We start from the raw sequence: 13,334 nt of genomic DNA, 5'->3' as shown, positions 1-13,334 counted from the left end.
TCATTTGCCGTGAAACAAATAATGAAGGTTTTAAACCGAATGCCAAACATGCGCAACACCAAAGAAGAAAACCAGGAACTAACCTGTGCCAAAGTTAATTGACTCTCATATCACGCTCCATTTTCTATGTTCATATTTGTTGCTGCTCGCTTTAATTTCGCATGTCTTGTGAGGTCCTGACTTCACCTCTTCTCCCGCTAAATGTACTCACCACATTGGAGCAGTAACTGTGTCCATAGCACCTTTAGTTTACACCACACCGGGCTGATTGAGAATAGCCTCCTTCCACTGTGGGGCAAACCTCCGAGGCCAGTGTATTCCAAACTTTAGCCACAGACAGTCCATTGAAGACTAATTCTATTGTCCTTTTGTCCGCATAGTGACTTGGTGTAATAATGTGCTTGTGAGCCTCGAGGCCGCAGCAGAATACTGCTTTATCCCTCATACATAGTCCATACTGCACCTGCACGGCAGGTATTCATCTTCGGGGTGAAATGTTTCTCCCGTGTCCCTGTGATCGATGACCGGGAGGAGTTCGGTGCTCTTGACTAGGAGCCCGCAGTCTGCCCCTTGGACACCAGGTGGCAGTAGAGGTCTTTGCGGAGACACCCGTAGGGGCGTGTCCTCCTCCCACAGTCCAGGCGCCAGGGGCGGGTGTCTTCTTTTTCGGTGCAAGTAGCACGCACTTGAACGTATTCAGCAGGACTGGACTTAATAGTTTCGGTTTGTTGCTCAACAAGTACCCTCGTGTACAATGCCCAGCATCCAAAGCTTAACGATGACGTACGACGCGCTCAACGAGCACGAGACGTTTTCGGAGGGAGACGCGCTCACTGGGAAAGTGACGCTGGCCTTGCTGAAGGAGACACCGGTCGAGAGCCTGTTTGTGAAAGCCAAGGGAGACGCCGACGTCCGGTGGACGAAGAAGAGCGGCGACCGCACCCACACGTACCATGCACACAAGAGATATTTCAAGCTCAAGCAGTTTTTGATCCCAGAGAACCGTAAGGGTGAGCTGCGGACTTCTTGTTACTTCTACACGGTTTTGCGTTGTTTTTTTTATCCCCCCCCCCCTGGCACGGTGCGGGCCTGCTGTGTTGCTGCCCCCCCCCCCCCCCCCTTGTGCACTTTTCTATGTCCCCGGCGATGGTTATGGCACGATTTTACGTTAACTTGAATATGTCAAAACTAATAAAAGTGTGGTTGGTTGTAGTTGTTCGTCGTTTTTTGACCGTGGCTCACTGTGAATAGTAACAAAGTGACTAATACTTAAAATGCAGCGCTCATGCATGTAACAGTAGTACTATCTCGTTATGAAGGGCCGTGTTGTGAAAGGTGTCATTTATAACACTTCAAAGTGAGGTCTTGGCAGTTGACCATTGTTAGTAATAAAACTAGAACTTTGTCCTTTTTTTAGACACTGTAATTCCCCAAGGAATCCATATCTACAAATTCAGCTTCAAGATACCAACAGGGTAAGTACAATAAAACGCTTACCAAAACACAATGTTTGCACTCCCACTGTAGACAAACAGACAAACAGGACCAAGTAGCGTAGTCATGCACATTCTTTTCTATTTCTACTCCAGTTATTGATGTTAATTCATTGCATAAAAATTGAATCCGCTGCTGGTTTTGCTTTACAGAAGCATGCCATCATCATTCAAAGGGGTTCATGGAAAGATTGTCTACAAGCTGGAGGTCAAGTTGTCCCGAAGTTGGAGGATGGACCAAACAGTAGAAAAGGACATACGTTTTGTCTCCAAGTCCTATCCAAACCGTGGTTCTCTGATGGTGTGTAAAATATTATGAAATAGATCCACTACTAGTTCCTAGAGAGAAAGTATAGTTCTAGTATAGTGCCAGGAGACCTTTTTGGGGGGCGGCACTTCTAATGGGTGGTGTAGCTAAAAAAATAGAATTGGACTATGGGAAATGAAAAAGATAGTGGAGGTCTTTCAGAATTCTCTCAAACAAACATCCTACAGTAGACATTTTAACGTTGCCGAAGCACAGGTGTTATTAATAACAATTATGTTGATGATTACAATCCATTTGAGGTGTCAGTCGTGCAGCTCGCTCGCTGCTGTGGCTTACTGGATGGCTTCCCCATTCAATGGTATTAGCTATAACAAGTCAAAAAGTATTCTGAGGAGGAAAAAAAACTTAACAGGATTTGCACATTAGTTGTGTTGCTCAAATGTTATTAAAAATAAAGTAGTAAGAATAGTTTTAGTAATGGTTCGATTACTCTACTGCTCTAATTCTGAAATGCTTAACCCATGCACTTGTAATGTCAATGTCCCTTTTTATTGCATTCTAGTTACGCCAAGTAGGTTCCACAAAGAAAGAGATGGGCCTTTTCTCCAAAGGACAGGTACATATGGATGTCATCGTTGACAAGTGTGGCTTTCACCCAGGTAAGCATTTCTCCTCAAACGTGGTGGGTTCATGTAATCATAGGAGATGTTATGCTGAAGACGGTTACTGGGAACTATTCTGTATGTTAGTGACGGTTACCTAAGCAACGAACCATAGCAAAGTATTGAATTAATAAAACTGCAGTGTTGTTGACATTGTACTTCATGAATGATTTCATCCTTTCATGCTTTTTTCAAAAAGAAAGAAATTGAATGCAGAAATCCTGTCTTTCAATTTCTGCGTTGTCATTGGAGTAGACACACGTTAAACATTATTTATTTATTTATATGTTTGTGGTGCCTTGATAGTGTGCATCCTTGCTCACACCTGATGTTTGTTGTCAGTGATGGTTTTAATGGAGCATGAAAAGAAGAGTTGATGTAGGAAGCATTTCAGAAGCATTTCAGAGGGTCATTATGATTAAGGTACTAAACATCATAGTTACTGTGTTATTTCCAGTCTCGGTGAGACAGTACTTGTAAATAAACATGCATGGCACAATAAGTAGGTGGGTTTAGCATTTCAGCACCGTTGATTTAACGTGAGTAATATTTTCAGGCGGACCATTGAACTGCGTTTATATAACACTAATAATAATAGTCCATTATGTTGTTTTATATGAAACTTGATTTAGAATAAAATGTATGTTTTTTTTTTCTCCTAGGTGAAAGTATTGCTATTCTGGCAAAAATCAACAACTCTTCGTCTAGTGAGATGATACCCAAATTCAGTTTGATTCAGGATGTGGTGTACCACGCCAACAGCAGTACCAGACACCAGAGCAACGTTGTACTCAAAGTGGTTGACAACAGTATTAAGTCCCAAACACAGAAGGAAGTACGCTGTGCAATACCAATACCTCGTGATCAGATGCCAACAATCCAGAATTGTGACATTATCTCAGTGACATACACTTTAAAGGTATGCAGCAAGCGATTGTTTTTGTTAAACATATTCATAAAAGATTTAGCAAATTCTTTGTGTTTTCTTGGAATTCTAGATAGAAGCAAAGCACAGGTTTCCCATTCAGGCTGCCATGTTTTTTCTTTTTCTTAGGCGTATCTGGACATCAGCTTTGCTTTCGATCCAGAGATAGTGCTCCCAGTGGTCATTATTCCTCCAGACCTCGATAATGGTGCTGTTAGGGGCCCCTACCCAGCTGGAGCCGCCGGGGGCCCAGGCAACACAGACTTCCCTCCTCCTGCGGTGTCCATGGGTCCTTATCCGCCGAGGGATTTTGGGGGTCCAGTCAACAGAGGCGTCCCTGCTCCTGCTGTGTTTATGGGTCCTTATCCTGCATCCCCACACTCAGGCAACTATGGATACCCAGGGGCCCAACAGTATCCAGCACCACCACCTGCGTACCCATATAACCCGTCTCTGAATGTTAGTCCACCAGGTGTGTACCCGGCTCCGTCTTCACACGTGAATGGGGGATACCCTGACCCAGTGCCACGATTGGCTTCTTATGGATCTCCATTTCCATCCTCATCATCGCCTTCTCTGCTTCACCCTCCGCCTACAGCCCCAACATTTCATCCACCCCCATCTGCCCCATCACCTACAGCTCCACCCTTTAGCATATCTCCAACTGCTCCTTCATACAACCCGCCGTCTTCTGCAGCAGTGATGAGCACAGACTTTCTGTCTCAATCGGACGAAGCTCCTCCAGCATATTCTCTCCTTTTCCCGTCTTCCGCTACTGACAAGTCAGATGCCAAATAATAGAAACTATGCTTTATGACTGAATCAGTTATTTTTGATGTGAAATACTAATTTATTTTTAAATGTGGAATCTGATCACCTAGGTTTTTAGGAGTGAATGTAAACAAAAATGTCACTCAGTGCCTCATTTTGTTTGCATGTAAACAATTATATGGGCAAAAGGTATTTGTGCATCGTATCGGGATGTTTTATCCTTCTTAGTTACGGTGGCTTATTGTCTTCTTGCAACTGCTCAAACCTCATCCGTCCGGATACGCTGTGTATGCACACGTGCCATGTTCAATGTTCAACACAGGAAGCCTCAACTGATATATTTTTTAACGGTATATAGCACTAAAATGTGAATAGGTCCAGTTCGGAAAAAAATTCTAGAAGCAAAAGGTCCGGAAGATCATATTGTGACTACTTAGTGTGATTAAACAGAGGAATAGAGTTGTATCAACATTTGCATGTAATCAATACACAACTAACAAATCAAATGAATTCACGATTCTAAAACTCTTTTACATAACATACACGTTCTTACGTAACAAAGAACTGAACATATGTGTGAATGCAAATATAAATAATGTTCTAAAATAAGTAAAATAAGGGCTGCATTTAAAATAAATAATAGAAGAAAAGCTTGAATTTCTCCTTTTCTCCTTCACATTTGGATCTGTCAGTCTCAGCAACTTATAACTAAGAAATCTACACATTTAAACATTTGAAGTTTATCAGAATATATGTATATATCCACTCTCCCACTTGTTTGGTAAGCTGCAGCTGGAAGTGCGAACAGAAACAATTTTGTTCATTATGGATTAAATACTTTACTTTCGCTGTTCATTTGTTCCTCATTTTTCTCACCCGTCCCCTTCTCTCGCTTTCTCCATCTCACCTGTCTTTTTCTCAAATTTCGCTATCTTTCTTTTCTTTCTACCGTCTTTTTATTCATAATTTGCCGCTACCTCTCTCGTCTGTCTGTTGAGACGATATCATCGTCCTGCCTGGAATACAAAGACTATTGGTCGAGTGGTATCACGTGGGATGGTTTAGCTCTAATGCACTTGTTCTGTGCTTTAGGACGCTACCGTAGAGACGAGTGAAGCTGCTCAGTCAAAAAGTCACGTTTAAACCACAACCGCCTTTTTTTTAGCTTTGGTTCGGATGGGACGGCTCCTGGGTCCGGATGTAGACCTCTGGTATACATTATATACTGATATCTCTACCTCAATCTGATGTGTGGAGGCTAGTTGAAAGAAACTGGACGACAAGGACTATTTTAAAAATATTTTCATATGTTTATAAAGCAATTGGCTGAATTTGCATTTTCTCAATATATTGGTCAACACTAGACAACTTCTTCTGTCTATTTCATCGACACAATACTGAGCAAACCAAGCTTTTGTTAAACTTGCTAGAAGGCAGTGTTTTCTTTGACTTTGAGATGAAAATAAACAATGGCAAGAGAAGGTTTGTCAGTGACTCCTTTATTGAATCATTGTTGTTTTGTCTTTGATGGTGGTTTTTTCCCCCTTTTATTTCTTTTTGTGAGTCTCTTGACAGCTATTTAGTGTCCCCTTTTATTGTTCTCTTCCTTAGTACTTGCCTCTTTGAGTGGCACACTGCAGATGAAGCTCAGGGGGGGGGGGGCATGCGTTTGAGGTCTTTGCGAACAATCTCATCCAGCCTCAGTTCTTCCATTTTATCAAAAATATTAGGGCCTATACTAGTTAAATAGCAATGAGTTAAAACAATGAAAAGCTGTGTAAACAGACCAATGCCTGAACACTTTCTTTAACCTAATGTTATATGCTTTATTGTGTAAACCGTAAAAGCCCGTGGAGCAATATCCTGTGGTCAGTGGCGTCAAAACAGTAAACGTTACACACAAGCGCGGCACATACACACGCATGGTCGATAAAGACATTTCCAGTCAGGATGACATATCACAATAGACTTCACACAACTTCCGCATTTGTTACCGGAAATACGCAATCGTTATGGTAATCTTCTTCTTCCTGTCTGGTAACGGTAAACTAATTGGATCAAACAACGAGCAAGATTTATTGTAGCGTACCGGGCTGTTCTTGTTATTCCCAAAAGCAGCTAATGTTATATCTGTCGTTTCATTTCTTCCCTGTTGATGGAGATGTTCGACGAAAATGGATTCAGGGTATCCTCTATACTCTACATACATTATGTCCAAGTGGAGACGCTAGTTTGTCATTCTATTTAACAGTTCAGTAGCATCACTCTCACTTAGGTTACCTTGATACTGATGGAAAGATTCCTCATGGAAAAATTTGTACACTTTATTTTGTTCTTTTTTGTTTTGAGTTTTCCTCCACCAGTCTTGCAACATCAGCAAATGTAATTTCACGGCTACTGTGAAAAAGTTCAACTCTTTCTCTCGCTTGCTCGCTCGGGCGCACGCACGCGCACACACTAGTTATTACTGAGGTTTCGGTGGCGATCGCCTATAGAAAAAGAGCGGGAAAAGTGTCCGTTAGAGGCCGTGCTATCTTCGGCCACCGATTGTAACCTGCTTGATGACAAAGTCCGGCCTCGGACATTATTGCTTAATTATTGCACAGCGGCCAATTATATTAGTCAGTCAGCATCAATAAAACACACACTGCTGAATATGAAGGTGAATGGCTTGCAGTCGCCATTCATTCAACCACATTTATCATTCCAATATTAAGCCCGAAATAGTTTCTGACTCACCAATCGGTAGATTTTCTGTACATAAAATCCATCCGCGGCTCTTTCCTCGTGAAGACGTCGATCACAGCTTTGTAAAACTGGTCTCAGATCTGCGACATCGGCGGACTCCGTAATTTTGACTTTGAATTTCGCGCGGATTACGCTTACAACGCAGCTGGTGTAGTGACGTCACATGCGCAAATGTCCAGTACTATCTCGATTTTAATTGGCCCATGTTTTATACATAACGTAGATGGTTACTGGCACAACATATTTACGCTCTTAGGTTTTTTTTGCTTGTGGTCTGCAATGAATGCCAACGGCTACATTTGTCATTGTAACATCTAAACAATTGGAATAACACGCATATTGCATATATAACTATAAGAATTAACAGCAAAAATACAAGTTCATTAAAATGATGTATTGAACATTTTTATGTTTGAATGTGGCAGGATAGGCATTGCTATCTGGATTGTAATGGATGACCCCACCCACCCAGGTCAGCTGACAGTTTTCGATCTTACTCTCATTATCGATCCACCCGTCGGCGTTACATAAGCTTCAAGCGAAACCACGTTGTACTTTCTTGCTTCTCATTCGTTTGATTTACTTGGTGTTTTGCTCGTTTTGACACAAAGATCTTTGCAAATAAGTACTTTTACAGACGATGCTAGAGTGATTATTTTTGGTGAGCTCAATCTCCAGGAGGGTGCCACCTCAGGGCGCGGAGCCTGTTGAGAGGAGCGGACAGTGAGCCGTCGCTCTTCGCGGCGTTTAATCATAAAATGTCTCCGATAAAGGGCTTTAGTTTGGTTTATGCACCTCTCAACGCAGGGCGCACCTTTTCTCAAGGGGATACCATCGAAGGCATGGTCACTTTCACGTTGACAAAAGAAACCAAAGTGAAGGGACTGAGCGTGAAGCTCAAAGGGGACGCGAACGTGCACTGGTCGGAGGGCACCGGCGACAAGAGGAAATCGTACAGTGCGCACAGGACCTACCTGGACCTCAAAGAGTACTTGGTTGAAAAGAAGGAGAATGGTAGGTGGTATAATTGTTTCCCCCTTAAGCTTTGCTTCCTCATCTTGAACCATCGTGTGTATGCCTCATATTGCTGTTTACTGAATTACTGAACAATAATAGGTATTCCACATGTTGCGATGTATATGTTGCTACTTCGTGTGAAGTGTTACAGCGCCCAGCATCCTTTTACCAGGACTTACACACGCTGTTATCTAACCAACACTTTGAGCACCGACGCCCTTTCTCTCTCACACACACACACACACACACACACTAGTCAACTTAAGCATCTCATTAATTTCTGCAACCACCACCAATAATTTAATTGAATACACGTGGACCTCCGGGAACGAGGTATTTCTGCATGAATCCAACTGAGGAGACAAAAAGTGTAAGTAATTCTCAGTTATTTTGCAGGTACTGTACTTCCCAAAGGAGACCATCAATTTAAGTTTGGGTTTACATTTCCACATGGGTAAGTGTACATTTCTAGCATCTAGTCGGACTACTGTGTTTGCGTTTGAAAAGTCTTGCATTTGTGGACCGTTTCTTTTCTTCCAGGGTCATGCCGTCCTCCTTCAAAGGTTTACATGGAAAGATTTGCTACATGCTGGTAGCAAAGGTGTCCAGGAGCTGGAGGCTGCCTTCTTCCGTAGTAAAAGACCTCAACTTTGTTTCAAAATCCTCCCATAATGTCCAGGCAATAGTAAGTGGGACACCACAACGATACGTGTTATAAATTTATTACACTAGTCACATTGCAAATGAACTCAAATATTTGAAAAGAAAATATTCTAGATAGCAAATCACATGACTAAAGAGCCAGCTGGCAATAACTGGTAGAAAGGATGAGAGGGTTTAAAGGTAAGGAAACAATGCAGAGTTGGGGATGAAAAGAATTTGATACTGAACGTGTCTGAAAAGTGTAATGAAGTCTCTAGCATGGAGAAATCTCTATCATAACAGAAGTGCACTATACAAAGGTCTCGACACACATTGCTGAGTTGAAGGAGAAGCTGCGTCTTGACTTTAAATATACATAAGATAGGTACGAGTCAACACAACTTACAGTAATCTAAGATTCAACGATGCTTCACATTGGAACAAACAAAAGAAACCGGTTGTGTAAATGAACAGGAAATGGATGGAAAGAACTGGGATGACGAGTGAGGAGAGGATTGAGGTTTATTGATATGATATTGTGGTCCATTAGAGGATGGAGAGAGTACACAGTGTTGCCTGACCACTTATATCTAATTAGGAAGGATTCCCATTGGGATGTATAAATGGTTCCCTTTTTATGGTGATAACCAATATAAGATATTTTCTATGTTGAATTTCACCCAGATGTAGCTGCACTCATACAAAAGAATATTTTGTTTGTTTTTGTTGTTCTAGTGTCCACAGTCTGGTTCAGTGGATAAAAAGATGAGCGGTTTCGCCAGCGGACAGCTTGAAATGTCTGCCACCATTAACACAAACTTGTGCTCTCCAGGTACAGTCACTTTAATACATGGCTAACAGATGTTTTATGTCTAATTTCATGATTGTGTTATGACATTAATGACGGTGCATAACGATGCATATATCATTTTTGATTTTGATAGGTGACACTGTGTCTGTTGCTGCCCAAATCAGCAATTCCTCTTCCAAACAAACAAAGGCTAAATTCAGTTTGCAGCAGAAAATAGTGTACCGGGCCAATGCCTCCATTAAAGTCAGTGACCAGAGTCTGTTGAAAACAGTTGGGGAGACTATCGAACCAAATTCAGCGGAAACTGCGTCCTGTCAGTTCACGGTTCCTGCCGACGTCATCTATACTCTCCAAGATTGTGAAATCATCTCAGTTAACCATTACCTGAAGGTATGTAGTCATGCCAAATAATGTCACATCAACAAAGACATTGAGTATCCACATACTATTGTTACAAAGACAATTCTTGTCTGAATTCCAAGCTTCAGCAACTATTAGAAACAAATACCATAACTACTCAAGAGCATATATAATTACAGTACACAAACATTTAATGTTAATATAATTAATACTGTTCTATTGAGACAAACGAATGGTAGTTTCACATATTTCCCTCTCCCAGGTGTATTTGGACATCAGCTTTGCCATTGACCCGGAGGTGGAGTTTCCCCTGGTCGTAGTTCCTTGTGGTTTTGCTACCCTTCAGCCCGGTGGAGCTCTGGGGCCTTACCCAGCTGGATCTTTTGGGGCACCAAGTTACAGCGACCTCCTTCCCCCCGCCTACCCTATTGGACCTTCTGCACCGGCGGGTTCAGGGGCCTACGGGTACTCCGCACCAGATCCCACTTAACACGCAAACATGTAAAGTGGGTATTATAATCAGGAGCCACAACAGGCTCCTCCAAACGGTTATTCAAACCAAAAATACTGACAGCCAATGAGGACATTTAAGCTGTTGGAGGAAAATGTTTTGTGCATGCACATATATTCTTCTACAATAATGTCTGCGGTATAATAATCAATACTCAGCCATATATTAGTCTATAATCATCTCCTTATTAGAGTATAATGTATGAACAAATATGTTTTTGACAGGAACATGTGTGACATTTTCCATTTCAGTCCTGCAGTCTTGAGCACGTAGTTAAATTCCTGTGGGGGTAAGAGACAAAAAAACCTGTTTTTGTTTACAAGAAGGATGGGTTTTGCTTGCAACCTGTGTTTAAATAAATCTAATGTGAATTAAAGTTCCAATCTTTCTTGTGTTCTGTGGAAGTCTGTTACTGAAAGCTGTTGTTAGTGAGATTCTATGGTATCTCACCGCTTGAATAAACAGGAAATGGATTGGGGTGTGCAGAAGCACTGCGATGGAAGGAACTGGGATGACGAGGGAGGAGATGATTGAGATTAATTTATATGATATTGTGGTCCGTTAGAGCAGTGGTTCTCAACTTGTCTGGCTCCGGGACGCACCTTTACCCCTTAACGACAAGCCGTGACCCAATTCGATCGGTCAACGGGGGGGGGGAGGTGCTTCCGCGTTCGCTAGCGGTGTCGGCGGGGGGGGGGGGGATCAATCGGTTCTTCCTTCATGGACTCATGGACATCCGAACTTGTTGTGGGGGAGAAAGTGTCTGCAGGCTGTAGTGCAGAATCAGGGCGAGTTGTGTCTGTTGCTCCTTCACCTGAAGGCAAATACATACAATTGATGTTCATCTATTAATACAGATTATGGCAATAGGAAATACAATGACTGATTTTTTCTCTTGGTCATATGTTGAGATTTATTACTGATCTTGTGAGTCATACGACAGGGAGTAAATGCATCTAAAAAAAAAAATTCTTCTGTTAACAGGATCAGTAGTGTTTTAGAGTAAACAATTATTCAAAAATTTGAATTAGGTGTAAATAAATTATTGTTTTGTAAGTGTAAAGTCAAATAAAGATTATTAAATAGATTACCTGCTGCATGCTCTGTTTCACCAGCTGCTGTGCTAGGTGTGGTCCTACATGTCTCTTCACCTGCAGCTGTATTTAAGCACAGAGAATAACCACATCAGTGAAGTTCTTTAAAATGATGAAACGATCAAGAATGGGGTTGAAAGTCGTTTACAATGAATGGAAGGGTGAGGTCATATTCAACTATTACAGATGATTATAGCTTTATTAATACTACCACCAATAACTATGATAAATAAAAACTTAAAAGGTTCAGAGAGAGGTGAACCTGGGGATCAGCTGAGCTTTGTTCAGGAGGTGAGTGTCTCTGCATTACCATAAATACAATCTAGACAACATATTGTGTGGAATGCATATATATATACCAGATTGTACATTAAGAGAATACCATTTGTTAGTAATGATATTAATACATTTGATTGAAATAGCGCTTTACATGGTACTCAAAGACATTTTAAGTAAAACCAGTACATATATAGCACAGATAAACAATAAAACCAACAAACAAACCAGGCATAATAAATGCAATTAAAAACAATAAAAAACAGTTACTATCGGGTAAAAAAAACTAATCTGAAGAGAATGCCTCGACATTAATGATTTGAGGCCTTTGTCATTTGGACAAGTAACGTTATGTTACATCAGCGTTTCACTTGTCTATGAACAAAAGTCCGGGTACAGCTTAATAATTTTCATTTATTTAGGTACGTTTCCCTTTGACAACGCAGATGAGTTGTAATATTGTGCAAATAATATAGGTAACAATTAAGGAGTTTGTAAAAATGTCTAACGTTTAGACAATTTCTGATATTTAAGTACCTAACGTTAAATTAAACCGTTTTAAATTATGCGAATAATGGCTTGCTTGCTAGGAACGAAGCTGCTGACGCTGGCTAACGTTAGCTAAGGTCACTTATGAAAAACGCTGGCTAACGTTAGCTAACGTCACTTATGAAAAACGCTAGCTAACATTAGCTAAGGTCACTTATGAAAAACGCTAGCTAACGTTAGCTAACGTCACTTATGAAAAACGCTAGCTAACTTTAGCTAACGTCACTTATGAAAAACGCTAGCTAACGTTAGCTAACGTCACACACAAATGTATTCGGTTTCAAATCGGTAAAATAAAATCGGCATAATGGAGGTAAAGAGTGTCCCGGACAAGTCTCAATGTGGAACCGTGAAGAAGTGTATTTTGATTAGTGATTAGAATGTGTCATCACTATGCTAGCTGGAAGGCTCCTTAAGTCTTAAAGCACGTTGGCTAACAAGGGCAACACTAGCTGTGTAAACGACCACAGTGTTAATCTAAAGCATCCAATGTGTGCCATGAAATGACTTGTCTGAGGTGGAAATACGTAACGTTACCTCTTTACAGGGCTTTCTTCTCCTCCTGCTGCTTTTCTTCGTTCCTTTGCACCAGAGTTTGCACTGATGTTATGTTGATCCGAGTGTGACCATTGCCTTGCAACGCACGCAACCATAAGCTCCGCTGCGCGTGACCGTCGCGCCCCCACCAAACACATATAACATACCGTACATATGGCGGGGGCGCCATGTTTATTAGTTTTAATCATGGTTTTATTTCACCTGGGTTTTATTTCGTTAATCAAAGTTGTTGGAAGAAAGATGCGTTATGCTAGAGGGCGCTACCCACGAACTTGGCGCCCTAGGCGGTCGCCTGTAGGAAGAGCCGGCCCTGCATGTACATATATTGAACATTTTCCCACTTGGTCCTTAATGCAATTTATTTAATGATATTTATGGTCTGCTGCAGTGTTAGCAACTATTTAAGCTGTGTTCACAACATAGCATGATAAACAACTAAAATGTTGACCAGAACGAAAAGAACGTGGATAATACCGGAATAAATAAAAATCGATATATATTTTAAAAAACGAGAGCACGTACAAATACGCACGCACGCGCGCCCTAAATTGCCATGGCAACCGAACGATGACCCGATCGAGGGTATTTAAGGTCAGCGGACTTTCTGAACGTTCCTTTTGCACTTTGACTTGAACACGAACTTTAAACC

General features: G+C 41.4%; 2 protein-coding genes and 1 long non-coding RNA gene across 3 annotated transcripts; 2 read left to right on the top strand and 1 right to left on the bottom strand.

Moving 5' to 3' along the window:
* Positions 1-259: 259 nt before the first annotated feature.
* LOC119225640 (arrestin domain-containing protein 3-like) lies at positions 260-5,592 on the top strand. The gene is made up of 6 exons (XM_037483648.2): positions 260-1,010; positions 1,418-1,475; positions 1,647-1,794; positions 2,324-2,420; positions 3,086-3,342; positions 3,478-5,592. The coding sequence occupies exons 1-6, from the start codon at positions 755-757 to the stop codon at positions 4,144-4,146; spliced, it is 1,485 nt and encodes a 494-aa protein (XP_037339545.2). The 5' UTR covers positions 260-754; the 3' UTR covers positions 4,147-5,592.
* Positions 5,593-7,391: 1,799 nt separating this feature from the next.
* LOC119225251 (arrestin domain-containing protein 3-like) lies at positions 7,392-10,742 on the top strand. Its single transcript, XM_037482983.2, has 6 exons — positions 7,392-7,881; positions 8,281-8,338; positions 8,425-8,569; positions 9,262-9,358; positions 9,471-9,727; positions 9,960-10,742. The coding sequence occupies exons 1-6, from the start codon at positions 7,626-7,628 to the stop codon at positions 10,185-10,187; spliced, it is 1,041 nt and encodes a 346-aa protein (XP_037338880.2). The 5' UTR covers positions 7,392-7,625; the 3' UTR covers positions 10,188-10,742.
* A 175-nt stretch (positions 10,743-10,917) lies between these two features.
* LOC119225436 (uncharacterized) lies at positions 10,918-12,912 on the bottom strand. Its single transcript, XR_005121124.2, has 3 exons — positions 12,665-12,912; positions 11,300-11,365; positions 10,918-11,022 (listed from the first exon to the last, which is right to left on the bottom strand). It is a non-coding gene; the product is annotated as an uncharacterized LOC119225436 (long non-coding RNA).
* Between the last annotated feature and the right edge of the window lie 422 nt (positions 12,913-13,334).

The sequence above is a fragment of the Pungitius pungitius genome, chromosome 5 (assembly GCF_949316345.1).
Source record: "Pungitius pungitius chromosome 5, fPunPun2.1, whole genome shotgun sequence".
In the NCBI taxonomy this organism is placed as follows: Eukaryota; Metazoa; Chordata; class Actinopteri; order Perciformes; family Gasterosteidae; genus Pungitius; species Pungitius pungitius.
The sequence above is the reverse complement of the archived record's forward strand: the minus strand, read 5'-3'. Positions and strand labels throughout refer to the sequence as shown.

Excerpts from the sequence above, each read along its gene's own strand:
- LOC119225640 (XM_037483648.2), top strand. The coding sequence starts at position 755 with ATGCCCAGCATCCAAAGCTTAACGATGACGTACGACGCGCTCAACGAG. Across the intron at positions 1,011-1,417 it reads GATCCCAGAGAACCGTAAGG|ACACTGTAATTCCCCAAGGA; the intron begins GTGAGCTGCGGA and ends TCCTTTTTTTAG. Across the intron at positions 1,476-1,646 it reads AGCTTCAAGATACCAACAGG|AAGCATGCCATCATCATTCA; the intron begins GTAAGTACAATA and ends TTTGCTTTACAG.
- LOC119225251 (XM_037482983.2), top strand. The coding sequence starts at position 7,626 with ATGTCTCCGATAAAGGGCTTTAGTTTGGTTTATGCACCTCTCAACGCA. Across the intron at positions 7,882-8,280 it reads GGTTGAAAAGAAGGAGAATG|GTACTGTACTTCCCAAAGGA; the intron begins GTAGGTGGTATA and ends GTTATTTTGCAG. Across the intron at positions 9,359-9,470 it reads CACAAACTTGTGCTCTCCAG|GTGACACTGTGTCTGTTGCT; the intron begins GTACAGTCACTT and ends TGATTTTGATAG.